This window comes from Rhinolophus sinicus, chromosome 13 (genome assembly GCF_057876585.1).
Source record: "Rhinolophus sinicus isolate RSI-liver-muscle chromosome 13, RSI-T2T, whole genome shotgun sequence".
Taxonomy (NCBI): Eukaryota; Metazoa; Chordata; class Mammalia; order Chiroptera; family Rhinolophidae; genus Rhinolophus; species Rhinolophus sinicus.
The window spans coordinates 17663919-17683865 of record NC_142513.1 but is presented as its reverse complement, the minus strand read 5'-3'; the positions used below and the strand labels follow the sequence as shown (position 1 = coordinate 17683865).

General features: G+C 48.0%; 1 protein-coding gene across 1 annotated transcript in view; it reads left to right on the top strand.

Moving 5' to 3' along the window:
• Window positions 1-12129, top strand: part of BPI (bactericidal permeability increasing protein) — a 29612-nt gene extending 17483 nt beyond the window's left edge. The window contains exons 9-15 of the mRNA XM_019750246.3: window positions 843-902; window positions 2484-2651; window positions 3756-3823; window positions 6051-6093; window positions 8634-8697; window positions 9769-9845; window positions 11725-12129. Of these exons, the coding sequence (XP_019605805.3) occupies window positions 843-902; window positions 2484-2651; window positions 3756-3823; window positions 6051-6093; window positions 8634-8697; window positions 9769-9845; window positions 11725-11763 (519 nt within the window). The 3' untranslated portion in view covers window positions 11764-12129. The remainder of the gene's footprint in view (window positions 1-842; window positions 903-2483; window positions 2652-3755; window positions 3824-6050; window positions 6094-8633; window positions 8698-9768; window positions 9846-11724) is intronic.
• The last annotated feature ends 7818 nt before the right edge of the window (window positions 12130-19947 follow it).

The following is a 19947-nucleotide window of genomic DNA, read 5'->3' as shown; positions in this document are numbered from 1 at the left end:
ATTAAATGAGATATAAATGCATGAAAAGCTCTCAGCACCGGCTTAGCAGATAGGAGGCACTCGATGAGGACTACAGGTGACAGGCAGCATGGACGGGGTACTTGCCACATGCCAGGCTCTGTAATCCAGTCTTAGCATCATATCGTCATCATTATCACCACCCTCATTGTCTCAGTCTATATATTCGTGGCTGAGTCCTGCTCTGGGCCTCAGTTTACCCATCTGTAAAATGAGAAGATGACCAACCTCTCCAGAGTCTAGGTATGACCTGATCCCAACCCAGTCACCAACCGTGTGGGTTTCCTCCTATGCTGCTCCTGGAAGAGATGCCAGATTCTCCCTCTCTGTAGGGGCACCTCAGGGATGCTGAGCCCCCACCTATTCCCTGCAGAAATAAACAAAGACCACCCGCATGAGAACTCTTCAGAGCAAGGGAGTCAGCCGCTATCACGTGAGGTTTGGCAGAGACGCAAAGACAGGCAAAGGGGTGGGAAAACTTTGTAGTGAGAAAAAGAGAGGGCTTCAGGGATGTGCTTAGGGACATTACAGACTGGGGGGAAGCTGGATGTGGGTTAATAGAAGCTGGGCATCCTGTGTGATTCGTTTGGGAGCATATTTGACTTGTTCAAGGGCAAAAAGAATTGGGAAGCTGGAGGTCACTGACCGGTCCTGACCATTCTGGGTTGATTGCTGCAGAAACTGTGGGTCAGCGTTCCACTGTCATACGTGGTCTGGCCGTTGTCTGTTTGTATATTCCATCTCTCACCCATCATATGGAATTTGCCCAACCCAATCTATAACATAATCCCCCAGAATCCTTTTCTCTTCTTCCCTTGCTACAGATTCCAAAGGAATCCAAATTCCGACTGACGACCAAATCCTTTGGAGTCCTCATACCCCAGGTAAGAAAAGGCCTCCTGTTTCCTTTTCGTCAGCTCATGAAGTAGTCTGGGGGAGCTGGGAGGATGGGGCTCTGCTGAGTGACCTTATGGGAGCCCCCATTCCAGATCCAGAGGCAATCCAGCTTAAGAGGGTGGCAGTAACTTTGTGCAGCCCGTCCTCTCAACAGATAGAGGCTTCCAGTAGCAAGGTGCCCAGGTGTGAGGGTGGCTGCTGGGGCTCACCCACTCAACAAGCATCTGCCAGGGGCCCTGTTCTGCTCATCCAGCAAAACAGGTCCTGGGTGGGGGGGGTGGGAGATGAAGGTAAGGGGGATCAAATATATGGTGATGGAAGGAGAACTGACTCTGGGTGATGCACACACAATGGGATTTATAGATGATGTAATACAGAATTGTACACCTGAAATCTATGTAATTTTACTAACAATTGTCACCCCAATAAATTTAATTAAAAAAAAAAAAACAACAGGTCCTTATCCCTGCCCTCCCCGAGTTCCAGTCCAGTGGGGAGAGAAAATTATTATCCAGGCACCCAAAACAATGCAAAAGGAAATGCAGACTGTGATAAGTGAATCCAATAGGTTGATGTGGTCCCTTTAGACAAGGTGGCCAAGGAAAGCCTTTGTTTCAGCCTGTTCAGGCTGCCATAACCAAATGCCACAGATGGGGTGGCTTAAACAACAGAAAGTATTTCTCAGTTCTAGAGGCTGAAAAGTCCAAGATCAAGGTGGCAGCCGATTTGTTTTTTTGGTGAGGGCTCTCTTTCTGGCTGGTAGATGGGCAACTTCTGGCTGTGTCCTCAGATGGCCTTTCCTGGGAGTACATATGGAGAGAGTGACCTCTTTGGTGTCTCTTCTTATAAGGACATTAATCCTATTGAATCAGGGCCCCACCCTTATGACTTCATTTAATCTTAATCACTTCCTCAGGGCCCCATTTCTGAATACAGCCACACTGGGGGATAGGGCTTCAAGATACGAATTTGAGGGGGACACAAACATTCAGTGCTTAACGACCTCTCCAATTATGATACTTCTAGAAACTTTTACACAGGAGGTACTGGTGTGGAGAAGGTGTCACTGAGAAGGGGGCCAGGGGAACTGTCTTGAAGCTTGATTTGCATAACAATCACATTAGTTTTACTCAGACTGTGAGTTTACGTGGGGGAGGATTGGAGGCCAGCAAAGATGGGGTGCCACCAAAGCCCTCCTCATTCTCCTTGAAAAGCCACCACTGCTTTCTGAGGAAGTAACATTCGCACTAAGACCCGAGGGAAGGGAAAGAGCCAAGCTAGGGAAGAATGGAGGGGCAAGCATTCAGGGAGAGGAAACAGAGAGTGCAAAGAGTCTTAGGAGGACAGCAGGCCATATTTAAAGAACAGGGGTCCCATGTGGCTGGCATTAGAGGCGTGTGGAGTGAGGCTGGCAGGGCGCCAGCTGCCAGATCATGCAGTCTTTAGATTTAGTCAAAAAACAATAGGAAGACATTGGAGGTGTTTATGTGGGGCCAGGACAAGATAGGATTTAAAAACAATTCAATAAAATCATCCCTTTTGTTGGCTGTCCCCACGGGGGCGTGCAGGTGGCCAAGATGTTCCCTGACTTGATGATGGAGCTGCTCATCTGGGCGTCCTCCCCGCCACACCTCACCATGTCTCCCGCTGGCCTGGCCCTCACCCCTGTTCTGGAGGCCCAGGCCTTTGCTGTCCTCCCGAACTCCTCCTTGGCCCCTCTCTTCCTGCTTGGCATGGTAAGCTGTTCCCGGGTGTGGGCAGATGGGGAGCTCTGGACAGGGCCGTGAGACTGCCCTTGGAGTCAGGCGACCAGTGTGACTCCTGCCCAGATTCGAACCAGGACTATGTTCGAACCTGGCTGGCTCTAGGGCCTGAGACATACTAACTGCTTCGGGCTCCTACAGGAATTCATCCATTCGATTATTCATTCCAACATTGGCTTTAAATATGGGTACTGTTTCTGATTCATTCACTCGTATCTTTGGTCATTCAATTATGCATTTGTGTGTTGTTCATTTATTCATTCAATTATTAATTTATTCAATGACTCATTACATGGCTAACTTGAATTAAGCTAGATCTTTTCTGGTTCATAGATGCACTATTATTCATTTATTCATTCACTTCTACCTCTGTTCAATTAAGCATTCATTTGCATATGATTGTTCATTCATTCATTTATTCATCCACACATATCTATGTTTATTCCTTCATTTGTGTTTTTAATCCTTCACTTATTCAAGTTTTTATTCTATTGTTGATTTGTGCATTCATTCAACGGATCACTCTGTCACTCCACGAACATTTGGTGGCACCCAGTCCAGCCCCTGGGAGGGAGGGCCAGACTCTCTCCCCACCAGGAAGCACTCACAGGCCTCAGGCAGATCTGCCCAGTCTCGAGCTGAGACCCCTTTTCTCTGCTTTGCAGATTAAATAGGTTCTCAGGGGGTCAGCCAAGGTCACACAGACAGCAGGCCGGAAAGCTGAGCTGGAAACCCCGGTTTTCTGACTCAGTAAATATTTGTTGAATGTGTGGCTGTGAGACTAGGGCTGGCCTGGACTCCAGTCCTGCAGTCTAGCTCACATAGCTCAGGAGTAGCCTGGGAACTTGAAACGGTCTTGGAAGCTGGGAGAAAATAGTATTTGGTCAACAGTGCAGGACTCATGCACAAGCACGGAGCAACAAGGAAGAGTTGTTGCCTCCTGGGTTTCTGTGGGTGTGACCTGGGAGTGTGGGCTCCTCGGACGGCCTCTCTGAAGCTGATCATCCCAGGCTGGAAGGCCTTCCACAGCCCCCGGCCCCTGGATCAGGATTCACCTCTTAGGCTATTGCTTTGCAGACTACGAACGTTTCTGTGGAGGTCGGCGTCAAGTCTGATAGGCTTGTCGGAGAGCTCAGTGTGGACAAGTAAGTGGGCCCTTGGGGACGGGAGGAAGGGGCTACCCATTCCTTCTTAGTGTCCATGGACCTTACAATGTGCCAACCACTGTGTCATTGCTTTCCTGTTCCCCAGCACATGTAAGCTTCAAACAGTGTGCAGAGGGCACAATATCCCCATTTTGCAGACAGTAAAACTAATGCTCAGAGATGGTGACTTGCCCAAGGCCACACATCACAGGGTGACCAACCAGCTCAATTTACCCAGAGTGTCCCAGTTTTGCCCTGAAAGTCCTGCATCCCAGGAAACCCCTCCATCCTGGGCCCACTTGTGGCTGAACAGTGCCCGCTGATGATTTCATTCCACACTGAACCGCAGCAGTCCCCAGCCACCCCACGTCCCCGACCTTCCTTGGCACTTGGAAAACCCACTTCAATTTCTTCACCCCCATAATTGGGACTTGTCAGCCCTCTCCTGCTGGGAGACGCTGGGATCCATGTGCCTGGCTTTGAATCCCAGCAGAGAAGGTTGTGGTTAGGAGTTGGGCTCTGACATTGAGGCTGCCTGACTGTGAAGCACAGCTCGCCTTGGCGAGCACCAAACCCTCCAAACTTCTGGGTCCCTGGCTCTAAAATAAGCCCCAAAATTGTTCTTTGCCAACAGCATCATCGTGAGGATGAAATGAAGTATTAATATGTGTCGAAGTGTTTGGAACACTTCAAGGGATAAAATAAGTGTTCAGTAAGCAAGAGGTAAAGAGAAAGAGATACACAGAAAAAAAAGAAATGCAGAAATGTGGGGGAGAGACAGAGAGACACTCAAAGAGAAAGACACACACACACACACACACACACACTCAAAGGCAAAGGAGGAAGGGGAGAAACAGAGAAAGAGTGAGAGTAAGAGACAGACAGATGGAGAGACGTATTAAGAGGGAGCCTGTCAGAGAAAGACAGACACACAAAAGGAGGGAAGAGGGAGAGACAGAGAGAAGGTGATAGACAAAGGAGAGAGAGGGAGACACTTGGAGAGAGTAGATGTGATAACTTCAACATTTAGACCTGGCATCTACCTCTTAATCACGTTCACACTGTTTAAATTGAGCCTTGACCCACATTCCTGCCCATACCCACCTTCTCCCTGGCACAGAGCTGTCCTTCTTAATCTTGAGATTGGCTCCTGAGGTTTACATGCTGCTCATTTCCTGTGGCATCATTTTGACAAGTGTTACTGCTTTGGAAACATGTGGGTTTAATTTTGCTTGAAACACCCGTGGGCCTCTCAAGCAGAGGAGCCGGAGAGGATACAGCTGGGTTATAGCTGAGCACAGACTTTCTGAAGTATGCAGGGGTGGGGGGTTGAGAATCCATCGGGCAGGAGTCCTGGGGCTCCCAAGTGGTGAACAAGAGCAAGTGAGTTTTCAAGCTTTGTAGGGTATTGGAGACAAGCGCTTTAGCATCAGGGAGATCTGTTTGAAATGTTACTTTGCTAATTGTTAGCTGCGTGACCTTGGACAGGTTGCTTGACCTCTCTGAGTGTCAGTTTTCTCCTCTGTAACATGGGAGTCGGATGGCCCTTGCCTCTTGAGGTGTTAAAGGAATTCATTGGGATAAAGCACCCAACAAGGTGAATGATACGGATTCAATAAGCAACCATTTATTTCCCTCTTTCTCTGAGATCACTGTTAGAATGCCATAAAGTCTATAAAGAAGGGATAATTTATTGGCTCAGGTAATTGAAAAGTCAGAGGGTTTCAGGCAAGGGTGGATTCAAGTGATTAAATGATACCTTTGGAACTCTGACTCTCTCCATCTCTTGGCTCAGTTATCCCCTATGTTGGCTTCAGGTCTTAGTAGCCTGTCACCAAGTGGTGGCAAAAATGATCACCAGCAGCTCCCTAATTTTCCTGGAGAAAAGATAACATCTCATTCCCAGTCCTTCTGGCAGAAGTCCTGGGGCCGACTCTTATTGGGCCAGCAAGGGTCACAGGTCCATCCATCCCTGAAGCAATCACTGTGGCAAGGGAGGTGGACTCTGCCCTTTGGCCAGCCCATCCCAGAGCTCACCACTAACAATGCAGAGAATGAGTGACTTTCCCAAAGGAAAAATCAGGGGGCTATAACTAGAGGAAGGGGGATGGGTACTGGGTGGAAAAACCAGGCAACATCCAGCAGAGTGGGCCCCTTCTCGCCAGCAACTAAACTCTAGTATGAGCTAGGCAAATGGTGTCTCAGCTTCCCCAACCCCTTCTTACAGGCTGTTCCTGAAACTGGAGCACTCAGACATCGGCAACTTCTCGGTGAGTCTGAGGCCCTTCGTGGCTCCTTCCTTCCCCTGAGCTTGAGATGACTGTTCTTGGCATTATTTCAGGAGGCCACTGGGTCATTTGCATATAATTTGCATGTGAAATAATGATGGCAGGGGCTTTGTGGGCAGAGACTTGAACTGGAATTGCTGCTCCCTCTTACTCACTGTAGACCTTGGGCAAGTCACTTCCCTTTTCAGAACTTCCCCCAAAATCAGGGACAATCCTTTCCACTTGAGTTAGTGTGGTGTGATTTAAATGGGATTAAATGTGCGAAATCTGGTCTGGATAATCTGCTCAACGAATGTTTGTTGAATGAACAAGTAAATTACTTTATTGAGCACCCAGTAGGGGGCAGACACCGGTCCAGGTGTGGGGATACGCTCCTGAAGAAGACAGGCAAGCCACGCCTTCTGGAGCCTCACATCACAGTGGGGAAACAGACAATAAGAAATGAAGATTATTTCAGTTGAGATCAACACTAGGAAAAACAAAATGGGGGTGGGGGAGACAGGATGAGAAGGGTGAGGGTTAGATGGTGTAATCAGGGAAAGCCTCTCTGAAGAGGTGATATTTGGGCTGAGGGAACCAGCAAGGGGAATAGCAGGAGCAAATGCCCTGGGGATGGCTCACCCCAGGCCGTCTGGCCTAGACTAGATTGTGTCCCCAGGGCAGTGAAAAGCAGTGAACTGTTTCATGCATGATTTATACCTGTATGAAAGATGCCCCTGGCTGGGGTTAGGAGAATGGATTATGGGGAACAAGAGTTAGACCACGTGAATCAGTGGGGAGGTGGGTGCATTTTCCTCTGTGAGAGAGGATGGGGGCTGGGAAGGAAGGAGAAGGATGGTGGATTGGGCACATACAGTATGTTGGACATAGCATTAGACAGAACTTGGTGAGAGACCTGATGTGTGTGCTGAGGGAAAGGGCGATGAAGAATAAGTTTTGTCTTGAGCAATGGCATGAATAGCAGAGTCACTTACTGGGATGGAGAAGGGCAGGTGGGAGGGAGAGAAGCAAGTATCTTGCCAGCCCAGGTAGATGACTGCACTACCCGGAATCACTGCCCATCATTAAGTAGACTCACCCCTGCCTCCCTTACCCAAGGAGGGCACTGGTGGCGGGTTGCCCACTAAATAGCAGCTCAGATGCTCATCAACAGATGCCCTGAATGAGCATTGCCCTGTGACTTTCATGAGAAGTCGCAGCATGCTGATTCTGTCTACAGTTTTACTACATGTGGCCTGAACCTTCCAGGGGTTCTTGTTGAACCCCTGGAGGACATTTCCTTGGATCTCTGAAATGAACCCCCAGGATCCCCACCTAGTGGGTACCTTGTAATCCACCCAACCCCAAAGTCAGACCATCTCGATGTCCCCTCCAAATCTGATGGAAACCCAGCCAGCCATTTCCGTTTGATGAGATTACAACAAACTCAAGGACCCAAAGCAACCTCACCGTATTTTCATGGATTTACGGTTGCCAAGGCTCTCTTGGTAGCTTGACTCAGTGGGCAACTAACTTCTACTTCTGCAGAAAGTAAAAACTTTAAGTTTCTAGAAAGGCATCACATTTGATGAGCCCAGAAAATTACAGCCTAGGGAAGGAAACGATTGTTCCAGGAACAAACATGTACACATTTCCAGGTTGTAAATGTCACCACAGCAGTCAATCCTCTCGAGGGTGTTACATTATTGTTGAACTTTTTTATTATGACAAAAGCAAAACATATACATTGTAGAACAATCAGAACCTACATATTTGCAAAACAGAGAATATAAAACCCATTTCTTATTTTCACCACTTAGTTAATAATTCGGAGGATATCCTTCCTGACCTTTTGCTATGCATATTTAATGACAAAATGGAATCCTGTGGTTTCTACAGCCCGCTTTTCCATACTCAAAAATATATCATGAATATCTCAGTGATGCTAAGTATATTTCTACAGTGTCATTCATAACCGCCGCATAATATTTCCTAGTATCAAAATGCCACCCTGTCCCGCAGATGATTCCCCAAGTGTTGGACATGTAGGTTGCTTTTAATTTATCGTTTTGGTTATATTTATCACTCCAGTGAGCATCTAAGTTTCTGCCCACATCCTTCATCATTTCCTTAAGATAAATGCCTTAGAGGAGGGTTTGCAGCCCACCAGGCACTCACATTTTTAAGGCTTTTGATGAACATTGCTGAATAGCCCTTGGAGAAGTTGAACCAATTTGCCCTCTAGGCCACAGTGTGAGAACATGAGATTACACAAAGGTTTTTCACATTTAAATACTCTCTGCTGACTTTCCTTACCTCTGCCTTGTTCCTTATAGTCTAGAACTTGGTTTGTATCTGGAACCCTTAGGGCAAAAGATATCATTTCTGTGAACTTGATCGGGGCGCAAGGTTTTCACGTCATCGCTTGGGTCCATCTGTCAGCGGTTTTCCATCTGGGAGGTTGCCCCACCTGGGAGGGAGGGTGACGGAAGACTACGGATGCCTCAGTGCCCTGACGTGGGTCCCATCCTCCTGATGTCTAGGTTGAATTGCTGCAGACCGTCATGAATCATGTGGTGCCCTCTGTTGTGCTTCCCAAGGTTAACGGTAAGGAGCGTTGGAGAAACGATTGATTTTCAGTCCTACGGGAAGTCAGGGGGTTAATTCCTAGAGCCCTCTAATACCTGGCCCCAGTTGTGGGGGCTGAGGGATACTCACCTCAAATGAACCTCAAATGACCTCTTACCCAGAAAAGGAGTGGAGAAAAGGGAACCCACATGGGTGGAGTTCCTACCAATCCTTACGCCCGTCCAACCCTTGTGACAGCCCCGTGAGATGGGGGATTATTAATATCTTCAATTTTCATAGGAGATCAGAGAAGTTAAGACTTATTCCAGGTCACAGAGCAGGTGAGAGATGGAGCTTGGGTTTGATCCCACTTCTGAAGCCAGAGCCCTCAGTCTTTTTTCAACCTTGAGAGGAGGGCCAGGGAAGTAGGTGCTTGGCTAAGGGCTTATGCCCGCCACACTGGAAAGGCTCCAGGCAGCCTGCCCCTACCCTTGCAGAATCAGGGGCAATGGTACACATAGAGACCCACATAATGTGTAACTAAAATATTTAGACATGGTAAATTAAGACAACAAATTCTTATATAGATTATGACATCCTCCCGCCTTAACAAATGTAGCTTCATAATGACCCAGGAGACCAGGGTTGAATTTAGAATTCTCTGGAGTTCCAGTTCCGAATGTGGTGATATGGGAGGAGCTGGGCCCTGGCCACTGCCCATCTCTGGTTTCCTCCCAACATTGAGGCGCTTCAAGTGCACACGAGTAGATACCCCCAATCACAAGTCCATGGGCTGTCCATACCCCTGTGAGCAGCGGCCCGGGTCACTAAGGCCTGGTGTCTACCAGCAGTGCCATCCATCACCCTCAGGAGGGCAGTCACGGGCAAGACACAGGTCCTGGATGTGAGTTGGGGTGATGGGGCAGAAAAGCCAGGGTCCCGGGTCTCTGGACCCTGCTGGCGAACAGGGTGGGAGACTCCAGGGGCCGCTTCTTTTCAGGCCTGCATGTCCGTGTCAATCCCCATCCAGAGCTGGGCACACAGGTTCAGGCTTTCTTGGGCTCCCTCTACCTTCATCTCCCCTGATCCTTATCTCAACCTCCATTGCAGAGAGGCTGCAGAAAGGCTTCCCTCTCCCAATGCCTTCCCACATCCAGCTCCTCAACCTGCTGCTTCAGTCTCACCAAGTAAGTACCAAAGGTCCCTTTTCACCAAATCTGCCACCACAACAGCGACTGGATGCTGAAAGCTTTCTCTACGCCAGCCTCGTGGCAAGTGCTTTCTATCCTTGCAGCAACCGTGAAAGGTGGGGACTCTCAGTAAACAGAGAAGGAAGACTAAGACTTAGAACTACCACCCAGCTATTAAAGCCCGGATCCAAAGCCAGGTTCCTGCTTTTAACCATTGGCTACATCATTCCCACACGACACTTGGTAAAAACGGAGCTCGCTTGGCGGCCAGAGCCGCTTTTCCAAGGTGCCTGCGTTTAAATATTGACACGTGTGTTGCATGCCTTCCTTTGCATCCAATGTTCTTCGAGGCCCGTGGCATAGAAAGCGTGGTCAGCATCTGGCCGATTTAGATACCAGAATGGGTGGCCTCCTCTTGGCTTTCCCACAGATCCGACCTCCAAAAGCATCAGACACTATTTACCGCGTCCTTGGGAGATTTCTTCTCTTAGCTTCAAAGAAACCCCGCCCAGTTTTCCAGCCACTCTCTGTCCAGATTTTTGCAATCTCTCCTTTGCTGCTTCCTCCTTCCCCTTCCTTCCCCGAGGGAATTCCCCTAGTGTTTCTTCCCAGGCCTCTGTCTTCCCCCACTAAAGCTTTCCTTGGGCACTTCCATCAACTCAGTCTATTTTTTTAAAATATTTTATTGGGGAATATTGGGGAACAGTGTGTTTCTCCAGGGCCCATAAGTTCTAAGTAGTTGTCCTTCAATCTAGTTGTGGAGGATGCAGCTCAGCTCCAAGTCCAGTTGCCGTTTTCAATTTTCAGTTGCAGGGAGCGCAACCCACCATCCCATGCAGGAATTGAACTGGCAACCTTGTTGAGAGAGCTCGCATTCTAACCATCAGAGCCACCCTCCCGCCCCTCCTGAGGCTCAGTGGCAGCTCGTTGTCTTCAATCTAGTTGTTGAGGGCGCAGCTCACTGGCTTATGTGGGAATCGAGCTGGCAACCCTGTTGTTCACAGCTCAGACTCTAACCAACTGAGACATCCGGCCACCCCCACCAACTCAATCTTAACAGCCACCTTTGTGCCACCCAGTACCTCAGCTGCATTTCCAGTTTCTTCTGCACGTCAGACTTGTGCATCTGCAAGCTTCCTCAGTGCCTCCACCCTGAGGCCCCTGAAACCCAGCACATCCCAACGAAGCTGATCACTCTGCAACAAACCTTCACCTCCTGTTGCATTCCTTACCTTGGTCAATGGCTTTCCCGATAGACTCATGGCCTTGATGGGAAACCGCTATCACCCCAATTCTTCGCTCTCCCTTACTCCCAGCGTCCATTCAATCCCCAGTTCTCTAGACCAGGGAACTAATGGGGCTAAGAGACTAGAAAATTAGTTGAGAGAGCAGAGGAAACACGACCCCTATGTTCCCCACATTTTACCAAGTTCATCCTTAAAAAAAAAAAAAAATAGGCCTGTGGCACAATTTAATTTTTTCATTCCTGAAAATTCTAAGTGAAGGGCACGAAGAAGCCAACAGAGGTGGTTTTGCAGCCTTGACTGGAGCGAGGACTCCCTTGAGCTGCCACGAGGCTGGGATGATAAATGAAGGCCTCTAGAGCTGCCCCGGGGTTTCCACATCTGAGAAGGAAACAGCTGCCAGGGAAACTGCCGACAGATTCACAGGTGTTGGCAGCCATTGATGCGCAGACCCCAGAGGCGAGACCTGGCGTGGCCCCCATTCACTCCTGCCTTTCTGTCAGCAGAGAGGCCCCACTCTGCTTTCTCCTCTCCAACAGGCAGACTCCCAAGTTTCCTTCAGAAAACCCAGCAGCCTCACACTCACAAGGGGTGCACTTCTAGCTGATGACAGCATTCTCCTCTCTCCCTAGGATTTCTTGCTGTTCGGAGCGGATGTTCACTATGGCTGAAGTCACCATGGGTCCTGGGAACTGTCAGCCACACCGAGGCAAGAGGCTGTCAGCACCCATTCCTGACGGACCCGTGGGGCACAGGCCACCTTTCTTCAGGCATCCCTCTCTAGCTCTTGATCCAGAGATCCTTGCAAACTTCTCTGAACTCAGGTTCAGAAAGGATCTATAAACATGAGAAAACTTCCCTGTCCCTTAGAAATGTGTGTGGTGTATATTTTAGGGATTATGAGCTTCTTTCAAAGGCTAAGCCTGCACGGATATTTCCTCCAAAAATTGCATTTTAATTGTAACCACAATATTTCTCTGGGTGCTTCACAAAAAAAATAACCAAAAAAAACCCCTGTTTTTTATTTTCCTGTGGAATTCTGTGTGATGGTATTGTTTCTTGTTTTATGTCCATTCATTCATTCACTGGCCATACCCAGCATGGCCTGCAGGACCAGTGTACAACACAAATACAGATGCCTTTTTATTTCTCTAATTATTCTCCTCAGCCCTCATACACCTTTGTTGGTAAAACACGCCATTGCTCCTTTTTGAGGACACCCCTCGTTTCACATGGCCCAAGAGTACTTGGGGTTTACTTAGTCCTGTTGTTCCTTCCACTGCCACAAGGTGTCGCTGTTGAATGCTATCCTGCACAGCCTGTTTCCCCTGACCCACGCTTGGGCTCCATAGTGATGGTTCCCTTAATCTATGCTCTCCTCTTCCTCCAGCCATTGGGCCCAACGCAGAACACTGGGCCAGGGGACAGAGGCCATTGGAGTTTTCAGTCAGTCACATCCTCAGCTGCAGTTAGCACTTCCCCATGACTCTCCAGGCTGGGGTAGAAGCCAGATAACCAGGCCAGACTGTCCTTGGGCCCTTGGAGAGTTTCGTCCAGGGCTTTGGGACATTTCCTGCCATGGGACATGAGGTATGTCTATCTCAGGCCATGAGACGGGTCCTAATAGCATTTTAGTTCAAATTGATTGTGCACTCCTGGAAGGCCCCTTTGAGCTGTTGACATTTGGTCTGAGACCAGAAGGATGAGGAAGAGTTTGAGGCTGGCAGCGGAGTGATTTAGCTTTAAAAATGCTTTGTTGTGATTTTTGAAAGCATCGGAGGGGCAAGAGTGGAAAAAAGTGGGCACAAATTAGGAATCTATTGTTGTCATTCTGACTTCATCCAGGTTGGTGATAGTAACAATGGAGAGAAGCATTTGTGATGATAAAAAGCAGATACATACAAGGCATTTAAAATTTTTTGTTTTTAAAGAAAAATGTACATGTGTCTGCGAACATCATCAATTCTCTACGAAATGGAGGTAGAGGCTCTGGGGGCCACGCAGGGGAGGGGAGGGACATTGATCAAGCATAGCCCATGAATGATTTCATTGAGTCCCTCAGCACTCTCCATCCCCAAGGTGGGAAGGGTTCAATCCTTCTAGAGTGGATCACTCTCTCCGAATCACACAGCTGGCAAGTGGCAGACCTGGGATTCCCACCCTCTCTGCCATGCTCTTTCCACTCCTCCCAGGTGTCAAAATCTTGTATGTTTGGCGCTTGGCATGTTTAAGGCAGGACGACTGTGTTCAGTTGCATAGGTTGTGCACTGTAAAAAGGCACCAGGCTGAGGGAACAAAATCCTTTCTCTAATTTGTCCACCTAGACGATGTACCTTTTTCTACTTGTCTAGTGGGGGCTCTAAGTAGGAACAGAAAACCAGCCAGTGAGGCTGGAAGGAAGACAGTGAGTGGGAGTACACCATGGGATAAGGCTGGGAGGTCTTAAAGACTCTATAGGACTCTGGATTTTGTTCCAAAATAAATAAATAAGGGAAGCCATTGGAGAGTTTTGAGCAGGAGGATAATACAATCCAATTCACATTTTAAAAAGACCCCTCTGGCTGGAGGGGGGAGCAGAGCTGATAAGTACAAGGACACAACCCTGCCTTCCCCCACCCTCACCTCCTCTCCCACCATTCTCTTTGGACATAGCTGGCCCCTTGCCACACCTACCCTCTACTTTCCAAAACATTCAGACAGCCCCTGCCCCCCTCTGTAGGGAAAAAGTGCAATATTTCTTGTGGCTAAAGACTGCTGAGTGGAACACACTGTGCCCTGGGGACCTCTCTCTAATGGCTGAGAAATAGGCAGTTGTTTAGAGGTGTGATGTGAGGAGCATTCCTCAAGACAATCCAAATTATCTGCCAGGCTGCCTAGAAACCACTATGTGAGCCGTTTCTCCCTTCAGGCTAAGCATTGCCTGCTCCACATGGCTGCTGGTGTGTATGAGGTTTCTTTGGGGGGAGGGAGGTGTTGAAAGTGTTCTAAAATTAGACTGTGCCGATAGTTGCACAATTCTGTGAATATAGTAAAAACCACTGAACTGTACACTTTAAATGGGTGAATGTTATGGTATGTGAGATACATGTCGATAAAGCTGTTAAAAAACAAAAAGAATTGCCCGCTCCAGACCGGCTCAAAGCTCACCATTTAGAAAGCTTGCCTTCTGGGTTAAGCTTGGGGTTCCTTTTGGAAATGGTGACATTAAATACGATGAAGGGGTACCCTATGTGGGGAGATGAGGGGGTGGGTCGTGAGGAAACAATCCCTGTGTTCACCATTTTGCTACATCCTGTTAACGGTCACGAGGGCCCCTGCCCTGGGCCAATCTCTTCATGCTTTTCACCTCATTCAATCCTCATGACAACCCCAAAAGTAGAAGAGGGGCCCCCATTTTCCAGATGAGGAGTCTGAGGTTTAGGGAGGTGACGTGGCCTGCCCGAAGTCACTCAGCTCAGTGTTCAGAGCTTGGGCTGTGGAGTCACCTGGGCCTGGTTTCAAACGTCAACCCAGCCCCTAGGGGCTGCACAACTTTCCAGGCGTTACTTAACGTCCCTATTTCTTCCTCTGAAAATTAGAGACAGAAACTTTGCCTTTGTCTTTGGCATCAAGTTGTTGGGAAGAGTCAGTATGTCATTAAGAGGCTGTGGCATGCTGGGTAGGAGCATGGGCTGTGCTCCCAGGCACCTTGAGTTCAAATCCCAGCTCTGCTATTTACCAGCTGTGTGACTTTGGGTAATTAACTCTCTGGGCTTCTACGTTCTCATCTGTAAAGTGAGGATAATAGTACCTGTTGTTATGAGAATCAAATATATGTGAAACCTGTGGTACAGCACCTGACAAGTCGTAATCAAAGTTAGTTCTAGACTGTATTAGACCTAGCTGGACCATCAGCTCTAATGCGTCTTTTGGAGCAAAAATTATATTATATTATATTACAATTACAATATTATACCTGGTATATTATATTATACCTAGTATATTATATTTTACCTGTTATATTATGTTATGTTATGTTATATTATATTATATTATATTATATTATATTATATTATATTATATTATATTATATTATATTATTATATAAGACCCAGTCTTACATTATAGTAAAATAAAACCAGGTCTTATATTAATGTTTGCTCCAAAAGACACATTAGAGCTGATGGTCCAGCTAGGTCTTATTTTCGGGGAAACACGGTACATTAGTAAACCCAGTTCTTCGCCATAATGCTTGCTTGGCATACAATAGGTGCTCAATACATATTTACTTTCAAAATGATCTAGGGTTTGAATTCACGTGTGAGTGACTCAAAGCCACTATGTCGGTCATTCTCAAAGTATGATCCAGGGCTGCCTGCCTGGATGGGCCTGGCCCCAAGAATCAGAACTGCAGCCTGGCCAGAAATCTGGGTTCAGTGCTGAACTTACAGTGTGACTTGGACCAGTCCTTCTCCCCTTCTAGGTCTCAGTTTCCCCTTCTATGAAAGCAAGGGCCCTGTGGAATTCCAGGAAAAGAATCCAGTGAAATGAGCTCTGGCAAATATTAAAGAATCTTTCCTTGCTGAGAAATTTTCATTTGAACAGAAGCTCCTTGGGGCACCAAAGCTATCAAGACACAGCGAAATGAGGTTACTGCTGGGATATTAGATGCTGCCAACTGCAGAGGCAAAGGAGGTGGGGAGGGAGAGATGGGAGGATTCTCAGGTTCCTGAGAGTCCCCCTGGGGTGAAGGGCTGTGTATCCATATGGCCAGCCCTGCTCCAGGGGAACACCTAGCATCCCAAGTAGGTGACACACAATCTTCAAACCCCACTGGATCATCACGGACATGACTATTTTTCTTCTGTAAACCGACATGCCACCGGGCTCATGTGTGTGTGTGTGTGTGTGTGTGTGTGTGTGTGTGTGTGTGTGTAACTACAGGTGTTGAGGCTGGGAGAGGGGACTGCCATCAACGTCAAACCCTCAAATACAAAGTACCCTACGGGATCCAGAAGTGCAGGTCGTCGTATAGCATCGTTCTCTTCCAGCAAGACCTGATGATCTCAGGAGTGTGCCCTGGAGAAGTGCACTGAGAATAAAAATGAACAGAGTTAGAAACTTGCGGAGCTTGGAGTGAACTTGGAGCTCCTTTGGTCCTTCGTCTCAAAGCACAGTCCAACATCGGCACCACCTGGGAGCTCGCTAGAAATGCAGATTCTCGGCCCCCAAAGGAACCTGATGACTCAGAATTGCATTTCAGTAAGACCCCTGGTATATACACATACACACACCACAATACCTTTATCCATTCATGCCCTAATGGACACTTAAGTTGTTTCTATATCTTTACTGTTGTGAGTAATGAACATCGGAGTGCAGAGACCTCTTCAATATCCTGTTTTCATTTCCTTTGGGTGTATACCCAGAAGTGGAATTGCTGGATCTATGGTAGTTCTGTTTTCAATGTTTTGAGGAATCTCCATACCATTTCCATAGTGGCCACATCGATTTCGATTCCCACCAATGGTATGCCAGGGTTCCCTTATCTCCACATCCAGAAATTGGGGTACATGTATACAATGGAATATTATTCAGCCATGAGAAAGAAGGAGATCCTGCCATTAGTGATAACATGGGTGAAACGTGAAGGCATTATGTTAAGTGAAATAAGTCAGACAGAGAAAGTCAAGCGCGGTATGATCTCACTTATATGTGGAATCTACAAAAACAAAACTCATAAAAACAGAGTAGGATGATAATGACCAGAGGCTGGGGGTGGGGTGGAGGAATTCAGATGTTGCTTAAAGGGACCAACTTAGAACTATTAGATTAATAAGTCCTGACGACCTAATGCACAGCAGAGTGGTTAGAGACAATACTGCATTATGCATTTCAAAGTTGCTAAGAGACTGGAGCTTACTTGTTCCCAGCACAAAAACGAAATGATAATTGTGTGACGTGCTAGAGGTGCCAGCCATCACTACAGTGGTCATCATATTGCAATATATAAATGCACCTCATGTGCTCGCTTTGGCAGCACAGATGCTATAAATACACCTCATCATCACCTCGCACACCTTTAATTTATATGTCAATTATATCTCAATAAAAATAAATGTATACATAGATAAATAAACAAGGCCCCTGGATGATGTGAGAAACACTGTCCTGGTCTAACACGTTCATTTGTATTTGGTGGAAAAGTGAGGATCAGAGAGGGACATGGTTTGCCCCGTGTCACACAGCCCGTCAGGAGTGGAACCTACACAAGAACCCAGGTTTCCTTGCTGCCAGTCCTTCCCATTTGATGGCTCTGTGTTTCAGCACATGCTGCTCTGGCCCCCTGGACTGCCCTTCGCTCTCTCCTCTGCAAAACCTCCATGTGATTTTCAAGAATTACCCCGATGTCACCTCTCCATGGAGACTCCTTTGGTGGCAGAGCATGAATTGCTGTGTATTTTTAGTTCTCTCCTTCCTTCTCAGTCTATTGTACCCCATAAGACCTATCCAGAGCTTGGAAAATAAATCAGATCTCTCCACCAGAGGAAGGCATTTGCAACAAAAGACCAATAATGCAGAAGAAATGTTAGTTGTGCCAATCCGGGTCAGGCAGGAAAACAATCCAGCTCAGGTGTTTCGAGGGATTCTAACGAAGGGGCTGTTTATGGAGCTGGGGGACAGGCTTAAGGAAACTGGCTAAGGATATTGAAGCCACAGAAACTAGCATCTTAAGTCTTGAAGAGCAAAGAAGGGAGTTGGTTATCCTACCCCTGTGAAGGCTGGAGACCTGGTGAGGGATTCAGGAGGGACACAGCCACCACCAGAGCTGAGATGCAAAGCGAGGGAGCAGGGGAGAACTGCCCTGACCCCTCTCTCTTCCTGATCTCTGACCTCCTGCTCTGTGGCCCTTTGGCTGAGCGAACTTCAGATGGGGAAACTGAGTCACAGAGTGCCCAAGGTCACCCCGTGGGCAAGTCAGGGTTCAAACTGAGGCCATCTGGCTCCAGAGTCCACACCCTTAACCTTACACTGTTTTCTACTTTATGTTCATTCCTTCGTTTGACAATTCTTTAGTACGTGCCGCTCAGTATTCCAGGCACTGGGGTTTCCAAAATTCTGGGTGTGGGGGCAGAGCCCCAGAAAGTAGTTTCCAGGCTCTCAGCCTCACATAGACAGGTGCTGGCTCAGGTAGTAAATGGCCATCAACTGTGATTGGATGGCCATCAGCTGTGGTTAGTTGGCCGTCAGCTGTAACCAGTGAGCCATTGGCCACTAATATAACTGCTGTGGCTACGCTAGCAGAAAAAATGAGGGCTAGCAAGAAGATGGTGTCTGAGCTAGCAAGAGCGGATTGCAGAGAGGCGGATGCCGCCAGCGAGAATGTAGTGATATGACTCCCCTACGTATGGCTCCGTGGGTGTTCCTTTTTGGCCTCACCATATCCTGCGTTCTTATGTGGGGAACGGGAGCAGAGACCCCGCAGGCTTCCCTGAACAACACTGGGTTTTCCCAGAATTCTTTTCTACCAACACTTTTGTAATCAGAACGCAATAAATATCATTCTTGTTGAAAGGGAGAACATTTTCACTACTGTAGGACTTGGTTGTGGCAGGAGCAGCGGCAACTCTGGCCTTCACGGAAGTGGATGGACAGCCTGGTAGAAGAAAGGCCTTGGAGGTTCTGAGCAGCACGGGTGTCATGCTGCTGCCAGGGGCCTCTTCTGGGTCCTGGGTCACCTCTAGCAATCTTGAGCAGGAGTGGGCACCTGTGGGGGTGGAGGCCTGGCCTGGGGCCACATGGCATGATGGCCCAGACAGGTCTAAGGTCAAAAGGTCACGGCTGTGGGAGTTCCCAACCCCGCAAATGGCCCCCAGCCTGGGACATCCTCAAACTGCTGCCAGAAGATGACATCTGTATCCTCTCAATATCCCCATTCTCCAGACTGTCCTCTTCCACTCTGTAACCTGGACGGGCCCATGGGAGTCACCTGCACTGTCCTCCTTATTTTCAGAGGGAAACTGAGGCACAAGGAGGCAACAAGGCTTGTTGAGGGTCAAATTGCCTGGCAGGGCTAAGCCAGGTAGGAACCCTGCCTTCCCAACTGACAGCCTAGGACCCATCCTCACCTTGGCAGGCTGAGTCCAGAAAGCAGACATCGCCCCAGCTAGCTGAGTCCAGGGAGAAGATGCCTTCAGGGTGGCTGAGTCCGCTCAACCCTGCCCTAAGGAACCCCCAGGCTGGTGGGGTGATAGACAGAACCCCACAAGCCTCAACCCCATGATGGGAACACCAGAGTACAAAAGAGCAGAGAGGCCCCGGCTATGGGCTTCCCTGCGCTCAGCAGGGGAAGTTCTCATCTTAACCCCGATTCCAGTGCCTTTTATGGCCCACTGGGAAGAATCCCTGTTATTCCCACGGTCAAGGGGAGGTCACGACAATCTGCCTTTTGATAGGAAGAGTAGCAAAGAACTTAAAGGACCATAGTTACAAAACAGCGAAGAGGGGTTAATGCTACGATGGAGAAAGTGCAGAGGACTGTGGGACGTCAGGGGGAAACATACAGGTGATCAGTAAAGGAGCGGGAAGAACATAGCCCAGAAACACAGGGAGTCCTGGAGGATCCCCATGAATTTAGCAAACTCCCTACTATAAATTTAGTTTTCCAAAATGAAATGTTTTATTTACTCACTGCAAATTCAATCTATCCCCATGACCACACCCACACACCCCCAAAAAAAGACAAATGTAAAAGACCAACAAGCAAAAAGATTTAAAAACACCCATAGTCCTGCCCATCCAACCTGAGACGAGACTTCCCAACTCCTTGCTAAAAATTTTCCAGATTGGCATACATGGGAATAGAACAAAGAAAT